Source organism: Phallusia mammillata, chromosome 2 (assembly GCF_965637545.1).
Source record: "Phallusia mammillata chromosome 2, kaPhaMamm4.hap1.1, whole genome shotgun sequence".
In the NCBI taxonomy this organism is placed as follows: domain Eukaryota; kingdom Metazoa; phylum Chordata; class Ascidiacea; order Phlebobranchia; family Ascidiidae; genus Phallusia; species Phallusia mammillata.
The window spans coordinates 23,404,873-23,430,756 of record NC_137253.1 but is presented as its reverse complement, the minus strand read 5'-3'; the positions used below and the strand labels follow the sequence as shown (position 1 = coordinate 23,430,756).

Below are 25,884 nucleotides of genomic sequence, written 5' to 3'. Positions count from 1 at the left end.
AAATTTTTTTGGTTCAGCTTGGTCACAAATAATTACTTCATTGCTGACGTTTGGATAAAAACCGGCAACTATCCGAAAATATGGAATAAAATCTTACCTCCAAACCGCCACACTCGCTGAGTACACTGGCAAGCTTGTAGACTTCTTCGTCGTTTTGATCGGCTTTGTCGCTATCAAGTCGCTCCACAATATCTTCAGTTGCTTCGCCCAGCAATCCTCGCATTCGGTAAACTACATGCATTGCGTCGTCCTGACCAAAAAGTAAATATTACTTAAAATTTTCGCATTAAATGTGCATGTGGGTAAACCGTTGGGTCAACCAGGGTCAAAACTCACATGGAACAACTTCTAGTACCTATCTGGACTATGCGTCAATTCGAACGAGTTAAAAGCACTTTTCTTCACCAAAATTATCTATTAAACACGCGCTTGACAGAAGTAAAAAGAAAAAAATAACACAGTATATGTCGTCATCAAAACAGAAGACCCATAATTATGAATGCCTGTTGAACTTTAAAAAAAATGTTTCTACCCAAAGGACCATTACTCCAAAAGCATGATGAGGACTGTGTAGGCCAGTGGTTCTCAAAGTATGGGTCGCGACCCAAACATGGGTCGCGCAGGGTCAAACACTGGGTCGCGCTATGGTGATTCAATTCTGCCTAAATGAACTTTTTTCATTCCATTTTTTAAGTATTTTCAATTCCTAGTCATGACTGAATTATTGTACCATAGGCATTTTATGTGGCTTTATCTTCGTAACCTTGGAGTATTGCATCATAAGTAAGGGTTTTCTTAGAGTTTAGATGGCACCCAGCTACAGCATTACCATAGCGAAATGCAGCCTCACTCGACCACGTTGTTCGGCAAAATGAACCAATCATTACAACATACACACAATAGCATTCCAATATTCTGTTACGCACACGGCGATTGTAATGTCATAGCAGGGGAATGACAGGAGGTTAGTCATGCGAAACTAAACTTGGAATGTAACAGTTAGCATTCAAGGATGAGTAAGTATTCGTAAGTTACAAGAAATAAAAAATAATTTTTTTTAAGTTTGAGGCTTGGGTCGCAACATGTTCATAAAGCTCAGATTTGGGTCGCGCACAAAAAAGTTTGAGAACCACTGGCGTAGGCTGAGGGCACCAAATGTTTTTTTAATTTGGGGGTGATCATATATTATACCTCAGTATGATTGGGAAGCCAAATCTTCTTGTAGACATCTCGCACTGGCAGGTCGAGTGCGATGATCTTGTTGTTGATGAGCAATTCCATGCCACTGTCATCTTCCAGCAGTGCGATCAAATCACAATCTATAATTTAAACACAAACGACCAGTTATAAATTTACCACATTCAGTCATGCAAAACGAAATCAACTTCCGAAGATAAAATAAAAAGCATGGGTGATAGGCATACCTCGGCAAATTTTGTTTTTCACGTCACGCATGAGTGGTCCCAGACCCGCCTCATTACTTGAGTATGGATTTCCCACCATTCTCCCCTGGAGGAAATCTTCCTGCAGAGGATCCTTGTCCAAAGAGAGGAAGAATTCGCTTGTGTCGCTCTCCTCCTGATAAGAGAGATATTGAAAGGTTATGAAAATGGGCCAGTTTGAACGGTATTGGCTAACATTAGTAAAGTGCTCACAATTTTGGATTTAATTAAACATGAAAACCAACCGCACCAAAACTTTTTTCAGAATGCGTAGATTAGATATCAAGCCCAATTTCGATTTTCGCAATTCATACCAGCTTCTCTTTGCTCTTACAAACAGTTTCACGTTCGTCTTACAAACGGGCAGGGACAAGACACTTTTTAAACTTTAATTCTAACTTTAATGTACAAGGTAAGACCGAAGAAATTTAACTGTTTTGTGTATTACCACGTCAGAAAGCGCGGACTCGTATAAAAACACTGACCATACCAATCTTAAATGGAATCCCTTACCGGGTAGATAATATTGGCGAGTCTTTCAAAGATAAACTGTGGTGTTTTAAGATCGGATGTTTCTTGTTTCTTGATCGCTTCGATACAGACCGCCATGAAAGACCGGGTTTCACTTTCAGTTCCTAAAAATAAAAAACATAATAAGCCACAAGCTGCTAACAAGGTTTCATACCAAAAACATTTCCAAACAAGGTTAGTACTAAGTTAGTCCAAACTCCATTGTACAACACCCAAGCCCAGAATCATCCGGTATACGACTTTTTCAAAATATATGTTTCGCCTGTTTTTTGGCATTCTTTTCGCCCAAGGGTTTTGTATACCGGGGATTAGTTGTCACCAAAAAACAACTACTGCTGTGTCGCCCAAGGGTTTTGTATACCGGGGAACAGTTATCACCAAAAAACAACTACTGTAGGGGTTGATTTCACTGCAGAAATACAAACTACACTTTTACTACAAATTTCTTACTGGCCTTAAATAACTACATCTATAGGCAAGCTTTCGATTTGTGTCAGTAATAAGTTACCGGTAGTAAGTTCCTCCAAAAGTTCGAGAAGAATATCCTGTGCATCGTCGACCAGGTTCGTTCGTTGTATGACGAGTCTCCTCAAACTTAGGTAACTGTTCAACACTGTTCCCACCAACTTGCCTTTGTAGTGTTGACGTACATAGTAAACCTGCACCATTTCTGACAGTAATTCTGAAACATAAACGAAGACACCTTTTTTACTGTCAGATTGTGGGGGTAAAATTCAAACCATATTAAACCAACAAAAACCAACAAAAACAACACTACATATACCACGTTTTGTAATACAATGTTTAGGGAGGTCAAAAATAGTTAGCAGTTAGTCAAAAAAAAGTTTGAAAAAAGGAAGAATTTGAGTAGCAATAAAAGTGCTTGTTACACTGACCAGTGAGTTCCTTGAGCGCATATCCCTGTTGAAGGTGGAGGTTCAGAGTCTTTTCCTCCAGTGCAGCGAGTTTTGCGATTTCCATCTGAATGAGTGATCCCAGGAGTGGAAGAAGACCACGAGAAGCCAAGTAAACCTGGACAACAAAATAAAGGCATTGAATGTACATTGTATTATGTGAACATCCCAGATTTGTACAACCAACAACTAGATCACTATATACGGATCTGTTCATAAGTTTAATGGTGAAAATAACGGCCCAAATAGACGTAAAAAGCGACATGCTTTATTGTTCAAACGTTTCGGCAAATGCTCATGCCATCATCAGTGATATGAAGGCCACACGTTTGAACAATAAAGCATGTCGCTTTTACGTCTATTTGGGCCGTTATTTTCACCACTCAACAACTAGATGTTTATTATTTGTAAACGGTTAATATCATAAAACGCAAAATTGCAGTGTGATAGTTTTATTCAGATAAGTTAGCACATACTCTCCATTGCTTTGGTCGAATCTGTTCTTGGTAAAGAGCCAGAAATTCCGCGGCCGCCTCACCCGCTGTTCCGAGCTGATCCAAGTAGCTAAATTTAAACCAGTGTGATTAAATACTCAACAATATATTCAACACAGAAAGGCAAAATATAAAGGGTTAGGGTACCTGGTAAGTAGATCAAGGACCTGTGGTTTTCGTGACGTGTTCTTGGCCAAACTGGTGATGACGTCACAAGCAGCTTGGCGCATCGAGCTGGACGTTTGACAGAAGAGCATTGTGCGGAGGAAGGAGTGACGAGATAACTGGATCTTCTGTGGGGCCTGAAAAGTTTGTCATGACGTTTTAAAGGTCAACCTCGCGTTTATAAATCAATAAAACAACCTTCATTATGTAATCAACCACGTAACCAACACATTAAACCAATGCGCAACGGTATGGTATGGAATATGGTACGGAAAATGGTTTGGTATGGAATATGGTATGGTACGGAATATGGTATGGTTTGGTATGGAATATGGTTTGGTATGGAATATGGTATGGTACGGTATGGAATATGGTGTGGAATATGGTACGGAATATGGTATGGTGTAGTATGGTTAATTTGATGTTAAAAATTCGTATCCTACCAGTTTTTTCTTGTTCAACACAAACTTCTTCCATTTAGCTGCATACTTTTCCTGCAAATACAGTTCGTGTATTTCCTTCTTGCTCTTGTCCGCTTGTTGCTTCTCCTTGGTTGGTGCTGAAAGAAAACAGCCAAACCGGTTCATAATTGCGAACATCCAAAAAAGACACCTGACTCACCTGGTGCCTTGCCCTTGCGTTTCGCCCAGGAATCAAAACTGTGTGCTGACAGCCCGCTCATCCATTGTGCCGCTTCAACACTTATGTTAGGTTCTGATGACCTCGGTTGTGGATCTTCTCTGCCCTCTGGCGCCACCTTCAGGTACAATACGCAAATTATTTTCACTCAAAATATAATTTTAATAACAAATTAAATAAATCTCATATTTTAACGAAAACATCGAATCCCTTCGTAAATTTTTAGGCTTGTGTCAAACCGCTCAGTTTATTTCATTTTTTTAACACTGCCCTGGAGATCGAATTCAGGGTAGAATCAATGTCTAAGACCTTCGGGGATGCAACAACCGCCTTGCCCTAATAAAGTGGTGAGTTGCACTTGTACCCCGTTACTGCGAAAGAAGTTTAACAAACACAACATAACATAACTGCAACATACATAAGGATATCACACACGGTTGAGGCCGCAGTCAGTTTTTTTTTTTTTTTTGTTCCTCACACATAAGAGTAAAACTGCATCAAGCAGTTATGTCTAATAATAAAATCAGAAAAAGATGTATAGTTTACACTAACAGATGATGCTCACCAGTTTTCTCAGCATATGTACACATGGTAGCGTGATATTTTCCACAACAGCTGGCGACTTGATCTTCACCGACATTTGAAACAGTTGCATAACTGCAATGAAAATATACTCGTAAAGGGTAAATATCCAGATTTCATCAAGTTTTAGAACAAAAACAATCACTTTATCACAAAGTTGACCTTTAAAAGCTACATTCAATCTTATCTCAAAACAGTATACTCGTTGACGTTATATGTCAAGCATTTTTCTTTAAGCATAAAAATGCAATCATTTTTCGTAAAGTAATGCTAAGAAAGCTAGATGTAATAAAACAGCATTTAAAAAAGGGTTCCGTACGAACCTGCTCTAAGTCTGAGTTGCCAAAGATCGTCGCGGACATTTATCATCGAAGTGAGTAGTTGCATTTCACATGCGACTGCTGAGGGTGGAAGGTCGTCGCCATGGTGATTGATAGCGCCAGTGATGCGCGACAGGAGTAACTCGTTCAGTTGTAGTGATGCCTCTCTGTTGTTGGTGATCAGCTGACTGATCAAGCTGTGGACCTATTTCACCGAAAAATAGGGAATTAAGGGTAAAGAGTAGATATTAGGAGTAGCACGAGTGGCACTAAACCGCTTTTCTTAGGAAAGTTTGTTTGTTATGGAGTTGTTATTTTACTTTCATATGGTTTTAACAAAGTCCGGCAACACACCACGTCGAAATATTGTCTTTAATCTGCAAGTTACATTTAATGTGTGGATTAATAATATGTGGAGAAATCTAAATAAACTATATGGGTTTTTTATCCCAAAAATTACTGCTTGTCCCAAATGCTTTGAAAACAAAATGGAATTTTTAGGGAGAACCAGTCATATACATATGTACCCTACAATTTTTCGGGGAGAAATTACAATAATTACCCATAATTAAAAAAATACCTTCTTTCCATTTACCTGTTTACGACTTTTCACATTTCCTCTTCGCAGATTATACATGATTAGTTCCCTTATGATCCCTTTGGCAACTAGCAGTGGTTTCGCATGTTCGTTGGTGGCGAGAACCCGGAGCAGCGTCACGCATTGTTGAGCACTCGCTGAAGCGCATCCGTAACAGTCAGGTGCACTCTGACTCCATGCTCCCGACGACGAAGTGACGTGCTGGATAAAACAACGTTTTTTAAAAAATGTACCAGCATGTTTTTGTTATACTTCGTACTCGATTGATTTCATGGGCTAAAAGGCATGTATCCCAGACCTAACACATGCTAAGTGTTAAATCTAATCGGTGTCTATTTTTTACCCTTGCCGTTAGATCACTACGGCGTATGACTTGCCAATCTGATCGTTGTCTGTTTTTTTTACCCTTTTTGAAAAAAAATGTATAAGCATGTCAACAAACAATAAGAAATCTCCAGACAGTACACACTGTTTGACCATGAATGCCTAATCAGTGCAGCTGGTGACAAGCCATAGGCTGTATAGTGATTTAACAGCACTCCAGAAAAAAAAATACTTATTATACTTACTCTTGCCCTAGTATCCGTGTTCACACCACTGACAGCTGACTGCTGACGTCGATCGTATTCCACTATCTCGCTTCGTGACGCAAGCACTGTTCTCATGATGGAAGACAATTCCTCAAATAACGCCTTGCATTCCTAACAACACGAATTTAATTAAGATTTTTGAAATCCTGATGGTGTAACAATATTTTTTTTTCTTACAATGCAATATTTCTTGGCCAGTTGTTGAATGCTGCTGCTAACCGAAGTGTTAACGGCACCTTGTGACGAAGCATTGTTCAAAGTTACAGGTTGGTTTTTAGGTTTCTTTACCACTGGGGCTGGGTCAGGGTTGGGTGTCGTGTCCGATGATATCTGGGATATCTAAACAAAATTCGAGCAAATGTAAAATATGTAAGTATAATAAATACAGGCCAAATCATTGTGTACATCTGTTAATATATTTTTTTAATTACCGCTTGCATATGAACCAAGTGTTTATCGTGCGCTGTACTACGCGCATTCAGTGATCTTTAGTTTACCCTGACCAAGGCGACCTGTATAGGACGTCGAAACGATGGTATAAAAATACAATTGCCAGATGACCTCTATAAATTTGATATTATGCCTGGCAGCAATAGCTTATACAAACCAAGTATTTCATACAAAAGTATTGATTTGTATTTTTTTTTTGCTTGAACTATGTGAAAGCGTGTGTTTTTTACCTGCAAAAGCAAAGCCTCCAATTGTGGTTTATGTGCATTTAGTTGGTTGTAAACGTTGTCTGCTTTCTCCAACAATGTAACAACGTTCGCCACCATCTTCTTACGGTCTTCGTCGTTCTCTGAAAAAGGTGTAAACCACATTTAATTTGTTTTTGTTTTTATTATTAATATGAAACAGTCGCGGATATGTTTTTATACCTCGTCATTTTGTTATGAAAGGCCATAAAAAAAAACCTGAAATTTATGATTACAAAAATTTGTAGAATAGCAGTAGATTCGCCAGAAGAATACAGTAAAAGCCATTTTAGGTGTATGTTGCAAATAACTTTTTCCCCTAATTTAATCGACTATTTCACACACTATTTGTCTATATTGAGGTTTTTCACGATTACGAATTCTTGTTTACTCTATTCGACCTGTTTAAAGCTGAAAGGGTTCAATGAAGGGGGTCAGGAGGCCAAAAAGTTACTTTTAGGGGGCCACGGTCCACGAAAGGTTGAGAACCACTGGTTTAGCCCAACACAGTACCTACCGAGTATTACAGTTTTTGATTTTAAGCCAAATATTCAGGCAAAAACTAAATATATATCTCGTTACAAAGAAGTAAAAGAGCAAAAACTTATTACGAACGAGAAGCATGTTTTGACAAAACTAATTGTGTAATTTTACCTAAGCCTGGCTTTAAAACACTCTTGTGTAAACAGTTGCTTACCTATTGAGTCTACAGCACAACATTGTCTCGCGGTCACTGTGATGTCAAACTTGGCATATTTGGAGAAACCACATACGTTGCACAGATACGGGTCTTTCTCGTCATAGTTGATGCTGCGGCATTTGTGGCATTGGAACACATTCTCACCACAGTTGCTGCAAATTCCAGGGTTGGCCTGCGCGAAGAATGCATTGGATTAGGTTCGACTGGTTTGGTTCAAATCAAGTCAAGTGGGCCTGAAATAAGGGTCCCGATCCAAGAATTTGTTGAAATATAGCCCGAATTAGGCACAAAACTTACCAAGGTGAAATTACAATACACATGAGGCATAGTGTATAGGCAGGAACGAATTAGGCCCGTTTCAAGCTCATATTAAAACTAAAAGCCCGACTCTGCTCTAAACTACGTTGTTAATGCAAATTTGGCTATACACCAACAATTGTAAATTGACTAATTTTTGCTAATATGCCAGTTTTTGTCTTTCAGCAAGGCTTAATCAGCACAATGCCAAGCAAGAAAAATAACAAAAAAACTGCCTCTATCTCATAATGACATTCATTTTTCAAAATAGTATCATACAGGACTTTTGTTAGGTTGAAATACAAAATCGAAACTCACCTGTACAGAAGCGCTACATCTCGGACACTGCAGAGTTTCGATGGAAGCCGACACATTCTCGTAAAAGTCGGTAAATTCCAGCATCAGATTAGTTGCAACTATTGGTAGTGGAAGGTCAAAGCGAATCTCGGGCTCCCCCTACCGACAGAATATCAGTTTTCTAAGTCAAGCTACGTAAACTTTAGTTGAATTTACGTGACAAATGATTAACAAGTTGATGGCGCAAATGTACCTGTGGCGCAGTAATGGACTTGGCACGGTGCCACATGGACGGGTTGTTCTTCAAATCCACGATTGCTGGAACTCTCTTGTTGTTGTAATACATCACAGCCGTGCGTATCTGTATTTAGACAAAAAAACATAAGTTTTGAAGAAAGAGGTTTTTGGAACTGTCATTCCATTTGTATTGCTAAAGTGTACTGAAATTTTGTCTACTTATAGTTTGATCACCGGAACAACGACGGATATTTGGAATTCGGAACTAACAAGCACTTTACCAATACATGTTCGTTTTACTTCCAAAAATTGTTATTTTCATTACCAAGTTTAGTATGTTGTAACAACATCACACTTCGCAGCAGAATTGTACGCAAAAAGCCACAAAGAAAAAAAACTAGAAAAACATAACATGCCTCCGTCAGAACCTACGATACAAACTTATTTTGAAATATTCAAACAAATAAGCACAACAAAGATCCAACAAAATGTAACTTTGCAGGCAAACAACACTCAATGCTAGTAAACGTAAGATAACAAAATTGTCACAAATGTCCTACTATGACGTCACAATACCTTTACCTCACAATTGAATTCATGGTAACTTATAATTTTACTGCACTTTTCGTTAAATGCGAATTATAAAACGGATGTGCGTTAATATCTCCTGACAAAATGTTCAGTTTTAACGCGTGTTTACAAAATTGTGATGGAATGAAAGGAATTTTTATTCCGTTATCTTCCGTAGGCCTACAGAAGGAGAGGTAAGAATCGAAAAACCTTGTGTTGTATGTGTTATGTAAGTTTTTAGTGTAAGTCTATTTTTCAGGTGTTTTGACTTGAGAATTACATCCCTATCATCATTTCAGGTAAATAATCGTTTGTTGTCGTAACTTTACAACATAAGCGGGTGCAAACATATCCATAGACAAGAGACAGTACATTAGCAAATAATATCTTAGAATAGTTACTTTTACAATCTTCTGTACCTCCCACAAACAGGCAAACTGCTATGATCGCGGGACAAATGAAAAGCGAATGCTGACTTTTCCTGACGAAACGAATTCTGCTGCAGGTTCGCTGTCTTTTCTCAATTTACATCGAACACAGACAAAAAAGTAATGTCAAACACTTGGCCTTTTAGATACAAAAATTTCTGCTGAGAAAACTCCATGCCGTTCTTCGGCAAAAGAATACTTAAAAGGTAAACCAAAAATCTAACGACATAACTCAAACCTAGCATAACTTACTCCCCAAAACAAAAACTGAAAAAAGAAAACAAATTCAATTTGCCACCTTTAAAGTTTGCTTTGTTTCTCGCAGGTTCCATAATATTGGGTCGAGGTTGCTACTGGTTTCTCCAATACACAAATCAATTCACAATCTTGCATACAAAAGATGTGGTGAGCTTGCAAACAGGCAATCCTGTGCGACCACTTGCTTGCTATATTCAGTCGGATGTTCACGGAGAAAAAGTTGCAGCTATTTGCTCAAAACTTTCAATCGATGGAACCTCTTCAATGTTTAAACGAGAAAGTGTGTCGCATAGAATCATGCCAATTCTCGCAGAATCCAGCACTCAATCGGTGCAAGAGAATAACCAGGAAATGAAAAACAGCCCTAAGGCAAAAATATTTTGTGGTATAAATTCTGCAACACAAACATCTCCTCTAAAAACCCCAAGGAAGAAAATTTTCCAGCACAATCTATTATCTGCATATAAAGCTGGTGCAAAAATGAAGGATTGCGCAACCCAAACTCCACCACCAAAACCACCGAGGCAAAAAATATTGAAACAAAGACTACAATACACACAGATTTTAGTACTTTCAGCAACACCAGCAGTAGGTAAAGAAATTATACCTATACCCCGACCAAGACTACTAAAATCATTATCAAACCCGAAAGAGCAATTGGATCCTCTGCTCTATAAACATAATAATCTATGTCAAGAAAATAAGCCAGAGCAAAGCGATGACAAATTCACACCACGGGAAGAAGAAATCAACCAACAGATCATTGCTCCGCTGATTGTGGAAGGCGAAGACGCTTCCGCTAAGGCCAACATAGAAAGCGCGGAAATTCCAGCACAAATGGAAAGCGAAAATCTGTTACCTGCAGCAAAGGCAGCTAAAGATCCCGAATATGAGCTGGAATCCCATAAACCTGAGGTTTTACTAAAAGATGACATAGCAGCAGATGAGCAAATAGAGAGGGAAATCAAGCTGACAACTCAAAATTTACGTTTGAACAATAAGCAAGCTATTGTCAGCCAAACTTGCTCACTGGAGGAAATTTCAGAAATAGCAAAGGTTTCCGCGAACATAATACCAAACAACAATAGGGACCAACAAAGTCATTGGAATGGAGATGCAACCCAAAAAATTCAAGATGTCCACAAAACACCTGTTATCGTAAAAGAGAAATGGGAAGAAAATCAAATCCAAAATCCACTCCACACACCCGTTGCAGCAACAAAATCAAAGAAACGCAAGAAACGAAAGCGTTCCTGCATTAACTGCTGCGTCCAGTGAACAAATTTGGGGGATGTGGTTATTAAAAGCTGATTTAGCAATGACTCTGTGATTTGAAGCATGACCACCAGACACTTACCAATATTATACACAATTGTCCAAAAAGAGACAACGTTGTCGGTTCAGTACTGTTATTTTCTCGCAGTTTTTATTTTTGTCGTTATTTTTGCGCCCTGCGCTCGTATGTTTATTTAATGCATTTACCTCTATTTTATAATAAAATATTTAATTTACTCAGTTGTGACTATGCTGGAATATTCAATTCATAAATGGTTCACTTACAAAAAAAATTTTTCAATTCCACCAGAAACGCAAACGTCAATCAAATATTACCAAAGTTAAATGAACCAAACGTCAATCAAATATTACCAAAGTTAAATGAACCAAACGCCAATCAAAGATTACCAAAGTTAAATGAACCAAACGTCAATCAAATATTACCAACGTTAAATGAACTTTAAACTTGCCATTTTTGTCCGTTTTATATCTGTCACTTTGATGGTGACTTTCTGAATTGCGTAACTTCCAACCAACTTAATTATCTGCTGTGTGGTTGTGTAGCGAGTGTCCGACTTAATACTCGACATCTTAATGTTGCTCAGAGGAGTTTCCAGCTGATTGCAAACCAAGCATGGGTTGCTTTCCAAGTAGAAGCCATCAAACTGCACGTAGTCTGAGAAAAAACACTTTTATGATGAAAACTTCCAAAAAATTCCATGTGAGTACTTTACCCTTATTTAGCATGAAATCCACACCAAACTCTACTTCATAATGGCATTAAACAATGACATTTAAGGTAGAAAACAGCTACTTACTCGCCAGTTGGCTGTACAAGATGGCATTCTGGTGGTTAGAGAGAATCCTGTTTTGACGTTGCAGTACTTGGACAGTGGCATCGGTAAAGGCCTTGGCTGCATCCTGAAGGACCACAATGGCATATATATGAAGCCTTACTACCAAGAAATCTATTACAAGTGGAAAGTGACTAACCTGTTCCAAGCCAAGCTTCATGGAGAGATAACCTAGCAAGTCGATGAACTGAGCGGCTTTGGTGCCATAAGATGGTGTTTGTGAGCAGAGTTGCCACAAAGTGTTCACCAGCCTTAACTGGCAGGCGCTGTCCGTGTTTCTAAAATGCATTAAAGCGGTGAAACAAACTCCACAAAATAAATACAAGTAGGATTTTACCTGAATAGGTTGAGAACCAACGCGTGAGCGCTCCATCTTATTGCAGTCGAATTCATTTCCAGCAAAAAGTGTCGGAAGAAATCCAAGAGATTGGCGTCCGAAATGTTGGCCAAAATCTGAACCGATAACTGCTGACTCATGTGTTTGTCACCACGTTGTGATGACGAAGCAGATTTGGCTTCCTTGCCTGCCTTGGAAGAGGACACAGACGCTTTGGATGCGGACTTTGTCAACTTTTTACCCTTCTCATTTGGCGCATTGTCAACAGCGATTGCACATAGAAGTAGCTTTAAAGTGCTGGAAGCTACATTCTCTTCTGCACGGACGCTTGTATTTAGGAGGAACGGCAGACATGAAGGGTCAGCGATGCAATACTTTTGCCAGTTCTTCACTCGACTTTCGGCAATGTCGCAGCTTTTCTTCAGGGTTTCGACAAGCTCGATAAGATCATTATAGGTTAGACTGAGGCCAGCGTTGAATTCTGGACGTCCAGGTTGTTCAACGACGTTGTTCACCTGACACAGCTTGCTACTCTGCTCCATGTAAAAGCGAAGGGCGTGGAGGTCGCGTTCTTCTCTGTATTTTTCCTATCATGTAAAATATAGGGTGAACGTACTATAATGATGTGGTAAAAACACACGCGTGGTAAATTTCTATTAAAAGATGAAAGTTTCAAGTCAACAGAATTCTTAATTAAACGCCAACCGATTTTAAACCGCATTGATGATGGCCAAATATGGCGGCAACAAATTTTCATCACACAAATAAAACAGCAATATTTGTGGCGTTGGTATACCGAACTCGGACCGTAAATACAAGCCCGAAAGCCGCTTGAACACGAAATGTTGTTAAAATATAGCCCAACGTAGGCCCGAAAGTTAGATTTAATATTGTAAATTTTTGACACTAACGTGATCTAGTGTGAAATCAATCAAGCCGGTTTTATTAAAACTCAAGCCCGAACCCTGCCTAACTTTCCACTCTTGTACGGTTAACGACAGAACCTTATAACACACAGGTTATAGCAAAAATATTTTTTGTTAAGGTGTTTTAACAGTATCCAACCTATCGAAATTCACCCACGTTTATCTTTTTCACTAACTCACCTTTGAACCAGTAATATACAACAGTAGCTTCCTTGCTCTTCTTCTTACGAGCGACGGCATTCCGGCGAAAAGCATGAACTCAGACAGAAGTTGACGCCATTCAACACCAAACACTGCGCTGACTTCAGATCCACCAGCCGAGCATGTCTTACGGACCTGGTACGCCAAGTTCAAAGCCATCTCGGTAATCAGACGCAGATAGGGCTCAAATATCATTCCAGCATAGCTTTGAACGTATTGACTGAGAAAAAATGGACTCATATCAGTTGCGTGGCGATGTGGAAGGGATTTGAGAAGCGCAGCAGATGAGGTGGGGGTCGCGTCCGTATCCTGGTTGGACTTTTTCAAGTCAGCTTGCTTCTTCCATTGCTCTTTGTACAGGGTGCTACAAAACAAAATAGTTTTACAGCTTTGATTAAGTAACATAAGATAAGCAATTTTGTTGGGTGATTCACTAAATGAGTGGTCCGTAACCGGGGAGGAATTTACTTCAATCTTTACATGTGGTTTGTAAGACACATCTGCTCTGGAAATATAAACAGTGAAGTTGACAAACAACTTAATATTAAATGACTTTGGTATGGTTTAGCATTTACTATGGGAAGGAATGAAAATGTTTTGAATCGTTAAGTGAGGAGTTCGCCGATAAAGGTTGGGAGCCACTGCACTAAATGACGCAAAAACAGTTCAATACATAAACAGCGTCTAAACTGTCTCAACCCAATTCAATCAAAAACTAGAAGGGTGGCTTAGCACATATTGTTTTAGGAATTAGTTGGTTAAGTTGTGGTGCTACAGGGCAAAACATAACATTTGAGGACTAAGTAACTTTGCAAAATTTCATATAATTAGGACGTTTTTTAAAAGTTCATTTATTTTAGGGGGCTAGTTGAGTAAATGTTGGGGCTACAAGGTAAAACACATCAATTGAAACCTACAAATAGCATAGTCCACATACTACCAAATTTTATACAATCCCGACACTGTTCAAAAACTGACCCATTTTAGGGGGCTAGTAGGGTAACTAATGGGGTCCGACACACAAACTAAAAAAATAGGAATGACTCAATCAATAGTACTGCAAAATTTCAGCCAAATCCGCCAACGTTTAAAATGTCGACCACTAGAGGTGTTTTGAGCAAGAACCGTTAATGTTTCTGACGTCATAGGGCAAAAAACCCCTAACTGCCATGGCACAAAAACGTTCACCAAGCAATCCACAAAGTCACAAACGAGTAACATACAACTGCTTGCCCTTGTAACACTAATGAGCAACAGAAATCGTTCGTCTGTGGTGTCCAGTAACATACAAATACGTTTTACATTTTGGGGGCTTGTGGGGTAAATGTTAGGACTACAGGGTTGAACACAACAATCGACAACTATAAATGGCATACTCTACAAGATATCCAAATTTCAGCCAATTCTGACACTGTTTACAAACTCACCCATTTTAGGGGGCTAGCGGGGTAAATACTAGGCTTATTTGGACAAACAAAGTGGGATGCACATCTACATAACTATATTTACCATATGTGTAAATTTCATCAAAATCCATCAAACATTTGATGGAAAAACGAGTCGGACAAACTTTGGGAAGAAAATAACCCATTTTAGGGGGCTAGCGGGGTAAATACTGGGGTTATCAACAAAAACAAAGTGGGATGCACATCTACATAACCATATCTACCATCTGTGTAAATTTCAGCCAAATCCATCAAACATTTGATGGAAAAACGAGTCGGACAAACTTCGGGAAGAAAAAAAAGAAGAAAAAAAAGAAGAAAAAAAAAGAAAAAAACAAAAAACAATTTGAGTAAAATCAATATGTGTCCCCTTCAGGGAAGGGGACCCATAAATATAAGACACTCCATTGATTACACAACTTACTTGAGCAAGCTGAAGCACATTTCCTTAATTCCCAACTCTGCCAGAATTTTCATCGTCTGATGATGGATGCTGGCGGGGAATTCCCCACGTTCGACCGCATCTGATTCTTTACCGAGTGACGTATGAGATTTTGACATCATCACACTTAGCAGCCTCATCATCACCACAAACACCTGGTGAGAGCGCAAAAAATGGTTTAAACCTTTGTAAGGATAAATGTTGAAGAGAAACGTAGAAAACCATAAATTGCAGGAGTCACAATTTAAAAAAGGTATATGTTATAACGCGAGAATAAGATTCCCTTCTTCATGTAGTTGGCAAATCTGTCGATAAACGTATCCAAAAAGTTTAAAACTGCATTCAAGAATGAAAAAAAACGAAAAGATATGGAACTTTATTAAGCATGACCCGATCGGTGCTCGGCCAAAGAGAAATCCTAAAACTTTCGCCATATTCCTAAAAAACAGACCAATTTAACTACGAACCTCGTGGGATGGTGTGCAAACAGAAATACTATTTTCCGATTCCTGTGATTTCATTTCCCCGTTCAGTTCAGCAACTATCTTGGCAACGATTTTTCGATGAAGTTGGAGATGAGACTCGTCAGATAAGTTGAGGCTCGATATAAGAGTTGCCAGAACCTGTGGTAAAAGATAGGAAATTAAATGCAACAAATCTAATGCAAGAAGACAACTAAAGCAAACGAAATATAGGAGACTTTTCGGCAAATAAAACAATTCTTGCATGAGAGAATGCACAAATTATATAATTACAACTTGGTGCATTAAAAAACGAAAAGCCTAATGAAATGCAGCAAGTTGGAAATAAGATTAGTTATAGACAAATCGTAATTTCTGTCCACCTATTCATTGAACTTTAAAATCAAACAAAAAATATTTGATCGGTTTTTTCTTCTATTCTATTTTCCCCACTAAATCCATGGATATTTATCTACCAGGCGATGGACTGGCTGAATCCCATATTTCAGTGTTAATTTGTTAAGCAAGAATAAACACATTTTCAAACCTGAAAGTAAGGAATGCTCTTCTCTCCTCCAATCTTCTTCACTTCATCAATCCGATCGAACAAATCCCACAACAATGAAATTCTGATCTCAGTAAGTCGACCAGCTCCGATCAAGCTCTCCCCACCACGACAAGAAGAAGTCTCTTCCTTATCAACCTCCAGGCACTCTTCCTGGTGGTGATCCTGGTCTTCCGATTGGGGAGCAGCATCTTGTGATCCCGCCTCTGCATCCTGAACGGAATCAGGAACATGGTCTCCTGCATCACTTGCACTTGAACTTCCATCTTCAGATAAAGAATGTCTTCTTTCCCCAGCAGAAGCGCCATGTCGGTCAGGTGGGTTGTTGTTCATTGATCCAATGGCCTGAAATAGACATCATACAAATTGGAGGATTGCACTAAAATTTTGTTTACGACGAACATAATTTATTATGTGGGATTAGCCCTGAAGCAGACCAGCGATCATCAATTCTAAACACAGTACGAAGACATATTGTCCCGAATCAGCCGACCACCAAGCGTTCCTATGTTAAGAAAAAGCTAGCCTGTGGTGGAATTCAAACCAACGACAGGAGTCTTTCCGCGACTCGCGCTCTGCACCAACTGAGCTACGCTGACTCAGTGGCGAACCTGTCGAAATTCGAAACACAAGCACCGTTGCCTGCCTGATATGCTGCACATGTCAGCTTCGCAGTAGGGGTTCGCCAGATTGTCCAGTATCGCTTAAGACAGGGGTCACCAAACTACGGCCCGCGAGGTCATTTCATCCGGTCCACGACCACAGTTTTTGGTTTGCTAAATCGTATGGATATCTTTGTAACATTAAAAAAAAATTCTACTCCATACGAAAGTTTTTCTGTTGCGATATGTAGAAATGACATTACCAAGTTTCATACGATTACAACGTCCAGGATTGATCCAAAGCCAGTTTGTTATGTCACAAACAAGTCTACAAGTGGTAATTGTGCGCAAACAATTGCCTTCTTTGGTTACTTGTGACGTAATATACAAGTATTGCTCGCAAGATGGGGCTAACTATGAGTTTAACAGTCGCTTTACCAGATTTTAAATGGGATTAAAGAAAGACCATATCTTGGCGCCCCTATAAAAATAGCCTCGCAGGCTAAGTTTGGAAAGACGGCGCTAAGGCATGTAACCTATGCGGCCCGCGCAAATCATTATTAAACTTATCCGGCCCGCAGTGAAAAAAGTTTGGTGACCCCTGGCTTAAAATGTTATTTATTCAACCTTTAGGGACTTCAAAAAAGACAGATAAGTGTATCAATGCCAAGTTAGTCAGATATTATGTCTTTTAACAGCACATGTACATTCAGCAATGAAAACACAATGTTCGAAACTTACGCCTTGCTGTTGTAAACTGAGAGCAATCGCGTATTCCACCATCGCCTCATCGTCATCAACATCCGGCGGAAGCAAATTGGGAAAGTCAATTCTCATCAGCATGTTTTCCAAGTCGTTCGGTTCCCCCATATTTACTGCAAGCATAGACACATATAAGAAACCATAGAAGTTAAAGAAACACAGGCCCGGTTTACACAGACAAAATGACGCTCCAAACACAGTAGTACCTTACATTTAATTTCTACTAAACATAACCCTGATTGCAATAAATCATTCCAAGAGACAGAGTGGGACTTTATCGAAGCTAGTAACATAGCAAGTACTTACATTAAGGTGTGAAGCACTAAACAAGTTAAAAAAAACATTGCCCTATGGGTCACACGCACCCCTGGATAAAAACCCTGCGCCAAATACATTCACATTGAATTCCTACACAAAATACAAAGATACTCTCAAATCAATACTTACCACCATTTTCAGCTTCAGCAGCCATTGCACGCATCACATCGATGGCAAGTGATCGTGAATCTGCCATTCCTTGACCATTCTCCCTGTTGCCCGAGTCGGGAGGGGCACCGTCATTGTGACCAAACATTCGGGCGTACTCCTCTGCCGCATCATCCGGCACGGCGCCAGGCATCATGTCCTTAAAAAATAAGGGTGTCAGTTAACAAAAAATATCTCCCATGTCATAGTAAATAATAAATGCGAATACTTTTCGATTTTTCAACCACGGCAAAGTTGAATTCGCCCCAAGTCCAATCAAATTGATAAGATCTTTCAAATAGAAAAAAAGTTGAAGCTCACCTCAAAGAATTGACGATCGTTCTGCATCACTGATCGTTCCATTTCCATCGGCTCGCCTTGGTGACGTAACTGGTCCTCTATTGCCATGGCAACATCATCTTTAAAAACATGTTACCATGGTAAGTTTGGTTACAGTATAAATACCAAAAGAAAAACTGAAGTCAAGTTCGCAATTTCAACCTCTTGTTTTTCAACCTCATGAATGTCGATATATTGCCTACACAGGATGACAAATCTAACGCTGCAAAAGTCATTTTTCGATCTTGAAAAAATCAACTTATCCATGACTTCAGAACGCAATATATTATTCGATTAGCTTTCAGAAGCTTCGAGCTAGAGTTGTAAGGATCTATAAATTTGGGTGCCTACTTTTATAGAAAAGCCCGATTTAGGGAATGAAAGCTAGTGAAATTCAGGCCAAAATTGTTTATTTTTAAACCTGAGCCGAAGCCCGGCCCGATTTACAGCTCCGCTCACGGAAGCCACACAGGCTAAAATATACAACAAAAATTTTCCCACCATTTCCCAGATCCTCGTAATTCTCGTTGTCGTCATCATCCTCGTCATTGTCGTCATCATCTTCGTCATCATCATCATCGTCATCGTCTTCGTCATCATCATCGTCGTCGTCATCTTCACCGTCATCGTCATAGATCGTCCCACCAGCTGTGCCCTGACTGCTGATGTGTGAACTGGGTCGGTTACGCATAGTTTGTACAAGACGTGAACCGCGACCGATTCCAAGAGATAGAGTGGAACTTTGTGCTAATCCAAGCTGTTAACAGTAATTACTTGTACTAAATATAGGAAAACATAATACAACCCGGAAAATGAGGGGTACAGTAAACCTTGGTTAACCCGGATCCGTTTGGACCAAAAAAATGTCCGGTGATGATCTGAATTAAAGGATGGCAATTGGTTCAAGTTATACCACATTACAAACCATATACACTTATTCAGAAGATCCGGATGGGCCGAGTTCTGTTTAACCGAGGTTTACTGTGAATGGAAGTAGAGCAGACTTTTTGTCACCAATATAAACTTGGTCGATGGGTATTCGCACATTTTTGTTGCAAACGGTCGCAAAAAATTTTCCTAAATTATGAGGTTTGATTTGTAAAATAAGGTTTTATGATTGGTAAAAAAGAGAATTGTATCTTTTTACATGTTAAAAGTCCATACACAGTAATCTTTGCTTAAACTGGTTTTGGTTAATCCGGACCCGTTTGGACCAAAAAAATTGTCCGGACAAACCGAGGTTTGTTCCATGTAAACTTTAAAACTGCTTCTTAGTGATATAATGACAAAACAGACAGTAATGAATCAGAATTGGGCAGAAAATTGTTGCAAATGAGGCAATAACCCACCTCCGTATTCACGTGACTTGAATCAATAGATGGAGAAGCAGATCTTGTGCTGGGAGGAGTGTCCGACGATTTGCTGCAGCTCCTCATCACTGAGCCTACTCCGTCACGACTGTGATCCGATTTGACGCGGAGAAGTCGGATGAGCGCTGTCTTCGCCGCGTAACTTACTCGCGAGTTGGCGTGTGAGAGCAACTGATAGTAGATTGAGGTTGCGGTGCTCATTGCGCTGGGCACTGACGCTATAAACAAGAATTGGACGTTTCGTTCATGAACCAAACAAAATCTTTGCATTTAATCCATTTGCTTTTAGATTTACATGAAATGTTTTGTAAGAATGACGTGTTTATAAGTTTCCAAAAAAACAATATTTACTAGGTTGTATAAAATTTGGATAATATAACACAACGAAGTTCCAGCGTGTTTTGAGTCACGATGGGTTCCGTCCTTGTAAGTTATAACCAATTTTAATAAATAAAAAATAGGTTCGTTTATAAAAAATTTGAGTCAAAACAGCGTGAGAAATACATATATATCAGGCTAAAGAGAGTTGTATAAAATGGTGCAAAAACAAGTTGAAAACACACCTGCAACAGCATGAATTATGTCGATGATGATTTTCACTGTCATTTCAACCCGAGTCAAACCAGGCAAGCATGGAGGGACGAGCAACTTGCTGCGGGGTTTGTTGCCAAGCAACCGCCAGAAAGCGGACATAATCCGTTGCAGAAGGGTCACGTGAAATGAGCTGAAAAAACCCACAAAAGAACAGTGTTACCAAAAATTTGCCTATATGGTTAGACGATCATAAAAGTTTAGGCAATTAAAGTTAAGTTTCTATTTAGTTATTTAGCAGTACACACATGCTATTGTTTTATATCATATTTTGAGAATAACTTACCTTTCATCTTTGTTTGCAGGTTCATCGGGAGTAGAAGCTTCCAGATCGATCAACTAAAATATGTTGCAATAATTATGATGTTGATGTCTTTTGGAACGTAAGCAACACTAATATTCCAAAACCAGGCCATATAGAACCACCTAACTTTGTCTTATTGAGCACAATGTGGCTTGCATCAATAGAAGTTAGATTTTAGGACACTCTTTGGAACGCTATACCCGGACTTAAAAATGAATTCCAATCAAAACATAACTGCTAGAGAACTTGTGTATAAAGAATGCATCCTAATGCAGACGTTTCAACAATCGCTGTTGTCATCATCAGTGGAAATTGTAACACACTTTTTTGATAATTCAACTGTTTTGCCTTTATTGTAACCCATACCTGTACATCCTGTTCGTCGCCCAATTTAATCGCTGTAACATTGAACGGACGACGTCGTGCAATCATCGACAGGTGATACAGACAACGCTGAAATGAATCCTCGTCTATCAGTTTGCCAGTTTTACTTGATTCGTTTTTCAAGGATTCGGCAGCATGCTTGAGCAGAACCTCGTCCTGTGAATAAAACATGAAAATATCTGGTGACAAATCCGTTAATATTAATTTCTGTGTTGTTAATTTGCTTTAAACGAAATTTAAATTTGAAACATAGTTTACCATAAGTGATAAAATGCATAATATATGCAACATCAGGCAAATATAAAATTGAACGTAGCATCTGTACAGTATTGAAAAAAGAACCAAAGATTTCGAAATAGGATCAAGGTATAAGTGTTAATTTGAAAAACAAATCGTCTTCGGGTAATCGCATTAAAATCTTCGCAACTATATATGCGTGTAGTAGCCAGTCTGTATTCAGTTACGTTGCCCCAACACCATTCCTTACCATAAACTGGTAGCACTCTGCTTTGGTGTCAAATAGTTTCTTCATCAGATATTTAAGTGAGTGATAAACCCGGGATGACAAGGGTTCGGTAAGTAGATCCGATGTTCCGCCGATCGCCAACCCACGCAAGTCATCTGATTTCGATTCCTGCGAAGAATAAATTTCCACGTCGTGATTTTGTCTTTTTACGGAAGTTTTACGGGAAAAAATGAAAATAGGTCTAACCTGAAATTTGTCGTAAAATGCATTGTTGAGTGCTGTCAGACATGACTGAAGAAATTCGTCAGCGATTCCTGCAAGAAAAGTTCGAAGATAAATTAAATGGAGTTCGAATAAAAAAAAATTGTGTTTTTGTGCGTTTACCTGTGTTTGAAATATTGGCAGCTGCAGGTGTCTGGGAAGCACCAGAAATGTCCGAATCCGCGTCACTGCCGTTGTTAGTGGCAACCGGTTTGCTTGTCTGCTTTGAACCAACAGTTGATGGTGCGGATGACGTATTTTTAGCTGGAAAAGTATACATACACAATTATATATTTTTTTAATTAACGAAAAATGTTAAGTAAAGCAATCAACTTTGGAGATAGCTTTTGACTTTTTGATGACAGCTTTACCTGCTACCGGTTCATCCTGGGGCCATCCAAATGCCTCCTTTGTTTTCCCATAAACTTTGATGCTGTCAACAATGATATGATCCTCTGGATGCTCAGAAGGACCACAGGTAAGTCTCAGCTAAATAAAGAAATTTAAACAACTTAATTTTGACACAAACTAAAAATGTTATGTTTTTGTGTACTGGAACTACTCGTAAGTTAACTTACTGGTCAACTAGGGCTAAAGCTTAGACGACACATGATCAAACAGCTACTACGCGTGCCTATTTAAAGAAATTGGGGAAAATTTGTCAAACGTCTAAAGAGTGAAAAAACAAAATTACACAAAAACAGAACCAAACCAATATTTACCTCTCGTACTATGATTTAAAAAAGATCTAATGATGATTTGATTTGGCATTGGGTAATAAATCTCACCTCGGAATTGTAAGCGATCGATTCGGCTCTTGTAAGGGGCAGGTCGAACCAGCGAGGTCTGGTAACCCGTGGGCCAAGACTAATGTATCTCTCGTGGATGTATAAAGTGCATGGAGCAGTGAGCGCCCCTTTGCTGCCCAACAACACACGCAAACCAGTGATAACCTGAAATACATAAGAGTATAGGCACAAGGTCTGATAACTGCTGGTTCGGTGTTGAGAACTTACCATATTTGGATTCTTGTTAATGATCTTGACGGTGAAAATTGACTTGTCCATAATGTACATGCCTGAAAAATAAAATTGATGCATCAAATTAGCTGCAACCGACCGTTTAGACTGTTTAGTTCAGTGATTGGTAAAAAAAAAGTAAAAAAAATGTACCAACAAAAAACTTTTCACAATAGAACCAATGTACAAATCCCTTTTGCAACTATTTTTGAGGATAGTTGGTCAAAAAACTAGGGATAATTTATGTCAATAGTAGCGGCCAATGGGTGAACCAGACAAAAAAGTTTAGACCATCTACTCCATGTTAATTTATCAAACTAAATCCCGTTGTCTATTAACTGAATCCAAAAACTTTTTTGGAAACACTGCAATTGAGAATTGGACAACAAAACTCACCGGTGCTATTAAGTCTGTTCTTGATCTGCGCAGTGTTGTACACTTGTAAGGGATCTCCTCCAAATTCGATATCGTTGTTGTTGAAAACTTGACAGTGTTCAAAAAAATCAACCGGGAAGGTGATTTCCTCTCCGTCTCTTTCTTTGTCCAAAGCTGGCATATAAGAAACTAAGTTGCAGATTTCTGGGTTTAGGGTTATAACATAATTTTGCTGTACTTACCTTGCAAAGCATGCGGGCTCTGCTTTTTTCTTCCCAAACCGGTAGTACCTGAAATTATGGATCTTAATTTAGTGGCCTTGTTTAAATTGGTGTCAATATTGATTCTAATCTTTAATTAAAATTTTTTGAGTCATTTTTTGATGTGCAAGACCAATTATTTTCTGACTTCGTTCTAGAAAAAAAGTAAGAATAAATGTTTATGAAAGGATAGTTGCCCTTTGACAATTTGAAAGATAATAGAGCTCCTTTTTTGAAAAATACAGACATGAATAAATAAAGTCCCCGGTTATGGTTTAACAACTCATAATAAAATAACCCCTTGTCCTTGCAAATAGGGTAAAAATATGGTGCAACATTTATTCATTTTTACATCAATTTTTGTGCTCAAAGTGGGTAGAGAAAAAATTGACAGACGACGTAAAAACAGTTTTACCGAGCACAACGGACGGTTGGAGTTTAGGCTGAAGCCAGTATCCAGTGTGTTCGGCAGAAGCAAGGTAAATCCTCAGTGAGCCATCCTCACACAAAACAATGATAGTCGTCCTTTCTCCTGGCTCTTTCGGTGTTGCTGATGAACCAGCATGTCGCACTGCCACCAAATCCTGAATCTTAGCTTTCGCTGATAGTCCCTGAAACGGAAAATCTGGTTATTGATATGTAAGCAATTTGGATTGCTTTTTTAATTTAGGAAATGAAATTAGTTGTGTTAAGTTTTATTTTTAGGAAATTATTGTTATGAGAGCAAACCTCATGTTCTTATAATAACAATACAATTACGAAAACGTCTGACGCATATGTTTTATCAGTTTATCGGTTATGTGAGTTCAGACGTTCAGAAAATTACTTTTAATGTTCGTTTGGTGTTTACTGTACCTTAATTTCCTGCAAAGATATTTTGTCTGGTTCCACCATAATCACCACAGGGCAACCTTGGGAGTGTGAGAAGGAAAACACCAACCCTGAATGGTTCACCACCTCCGACCATTCGTACAAAGCGTTCGAACCATTCCTCGCAGAACCACTTCCACCATTGCTGGCCTGCAGTGGAAAAACAATATTGATATGGTAAGGTTGAAGTTATTTCACTCGATATTAGAACTTACTTTGTAGTCGATGGGGAAAATAGTGACAGTGTTTTCAATCTTGCTGTCGACGGAGGCAGCAAAGTTCTTGCCATTAACATAGCTGAAGAAGAGAAGTTTAAGGGAGTGGGAGTAATACACGGAGAGCCCTCCACCACCAATCTGACCCCCGCTTTCCTTCAATTGATCGTGATTGACCTGTGATCAAAGTTGCATGTTAGAACAGGTATGAAAGATCAAGCTTTAAAGTTGTGTTTTAATGTAAAAACTGAAAGCTTTATAAACACTTAAACTTATTTATATCAGTGAATTTATTTAAACAAGAAATGAGCGAAAATGAAATCCATAAACATTTGAAAAGAGTTTAATGGACAAAATAGAGACAAACTGTCTTTTTTATCTACAGATTTATTTAATAAACAAAACAGATGCAACACAAGAATGCAATCTAGAAGACATATGCCATTCGCCAATTTAACTCCTACTTACAACATAAATGAATATTATTTATGATTACAAAAGGTTAACTTACGGACAGAACGTCTGTTAGATAGAAGGTTCCGTGAACAGCCAGACTTTCGTGGTTGAGAACTTGTGCGTAAATGTAACCAGTCGATGACATCACTGCTATACAGGTGTCTACGTCACTTTGCATTCCTCCAATGAAAGTGGCATCCCGAATTTTTCCGGTCGGCAAAAGAAGGTAAAAACAAGGCGAAAGAATGTCCTAGAAAATCAAATTCACTTTTCTACAGAGTTTTTTTCTTGGCCACTTGACTTATTGCAAATCGTTGGGGCAATTATCCAAAAGATCAAGTTTTGTTTTTATATATTATTAAACGTGGCAACGAATGTAGTTTTACGCCATAACTGCCTGGTGTTAAAATATCCGAAGCACCATATTGAACATAATTTACAGCACATGGAAAAATTTTGCAACGTTTGGTGAAATTTTCCTTATTAAAAAAGGCAAAAGAAATAGCTAATACACAAAGTAACATCGCAGGAACAAAATCAAACTATTCAAATACCTTTGACAGATCGTAGATTTTAATAAAGTCGGCTGTAACTAGTGCGAGCATACTGGGAGATGCGGGAAGCCACACAGCCCGTATGATGTAGTTGTTTGTGGCAAGTTGCGGATGCAAAACCAGATGTTGTGTGACTGAACCTGATGGGACGATCACTGCTGGGGTGGACGCATACGTCAGCACGTGACAATCCTTTAAACCGCAAACGGCCAAAACTTCGTCGTTGGAAGGATTTGCTGTTCACAAATGGTTCAATGGTTATATTTGATTTTGCTTAGTTTCATTTAGTTTTTAGATATGTGTTGTGTTATGTATTCATGAACTTTAG

General features: G+C 38.9%; 1 protein-coding gene across 3 annotated transcripts in view; it reads right to left on the bottom strand.

Annotated features, from left to right (window-relative positions):
* LOC145214873 (E3 ubiquitin-protein ligase UBR4-like) overlaps positions 1-25,884 on the bottom strand; it is a 56,645-nt gene that overhangs the window by 12,479 nt on the left and 18,282 nt on the right. For all 3 annotated transcript variants that reach the window (XM_080083481.1, XM_080083483.1, XM_080083482.1), the window contains exons 43-90: positions 25,557-25,792; positions 25,058-25,252; positions 24,547-24,723; positions 24,317-24,481; positions 23,877-24,072; positions 23,444-23,491; positions 23,223-23,375; positions 22,824-22,885; positions 22,596-22,760; positions 22,179-22,296; positions 21,931-22,071; positions 21,793-21,860; positions 21,568-21,714; positions 21,063-21,236; positions 20,679-20,731; positions 20,365-20,525; positions 19,781-20,019; positions 18,933-19,188; positions 18,414-18,511; positions 18,075-18,252; positions 17,607-17,740; positions 16,246-16,608; positions 15,705-15,860; positions 15,220-15,392; positions 13,330-13,714; positions 12,224-12,810; positions 12,026-12,164; positions 11,851-11,953; positions 11,503-11,708; positions 8,518-8,625; positions 8,286-8,423; positions 7,668-7,842; positions 6,956-7,074; positions 6,453-6,614; positions 6,255-6,386; positions 5,683-5,886; positions 5,091-5,292; positions 4,751-4,842; positions 4,168-4,303; positions 3,990-4,105; positions 3,529-3,683; positions 3,364-3,451; positions 2,870-3,005; positions 2,482-2,655; positions 1,956-2,077; positions 1,425-1,578; positions 1,192-1,319; positions 98-250 (exon numbers count right to left, since the gene is read on the bottom strand). In XM_080083481.1, coding sequence (XP_079939607.1) covers positions 98-250; positions 1,192-1,319; positions 1,425-1,578; positions 1,956-2,077; positions 2,482-2,655; positions 2,870-3,005; positions 3,364-3,451; positions 3,529-3,683; positions 3,990-4,105; positions 4,168-4,303; positions 4,751-4,842; positions 5,091-5,292; positions 5,683-5,886; positions 6,255-6,386; positions 6,453-6,614; positions 6,956-7,074; positions 7,668-7,842; positions 8,286-8,423; positions 8,518-8,625; positions 11,503-11,708; positions 11,851-11,953; positions 12,026-12,164; positions 12,224-12,810; positions 13,330-13,714; positions 15,220-15,392; positions 15,705-15,860; positions 16,246-16,608; positions 17,607-17,740; positions 18,075-18,252; positions 18,414-18,511; positions 18,933-19,188; positions 19,781-20,019; positions 20,365-20,525; positions 20,679-20,731; positions 21,063-21,236; positions 21,568-21,714; positions 21,793-21,860; positions 21,931-22,071; positions 22,179-22,296; positions 22,596-22,760; positions 22,824-22,885; positions 23,223-23,375; positions 23,444-23,491; positions 23,877-24,072; positions 24,317-24,481; positions 24,547-24,723; positions 25,058-25,252; positions 25,557-25,792 — 7,970 coding nt within the window. The remainder of the gene's footprint in view (positions 1-97; positions 251-1,191; positions 1,320-1,424; positions 1,579-1,955; positions 2,078-2,481; positions 2,656-2,869; positions 3,006-3,363; positions 3,452-3,528; positions 3,684-3,989; positions 4,106-4,167; positions 4,304-4,750; positions 4,843-5,090; positions 5,293-5,682; positions 5,887-6,254; positions 6,387-6,452; positions 6,615-6,955; positions 7,075-7,667; positions 7,843-8,285; positions 8,424-8,517; positions 8,626-11,502; positions 11,709-11,850; positions 11,954-12,025; positions 12,165-12,223; positions 12,811-13,329; positions 13,715-15,219; positions 15,393-15,704; positions 15,861-16,245; positions 16,609-17,606; positions 17,741-18,074; positions 18,253-18,413; positions 18,512-18,932; positions 19,189-19,780; positions 20,020-20,364; positions 20,526-20,678; positions 20,732-21,062; positions 21,237-21,567; positions 21,715-21,792; positions 21,861-21,930; positions 22,072-22,178; positions 22,297-22,595; positions 22,761-22,823; positions 22,886-23,222; positions 23,376-23,443; positions 23,492-23,876; positions 24,073-24,316; positions 24,482-24,546; positions 24,724-25,057; positions 25,253-25,556; positions 25,793-25,884) is intronic.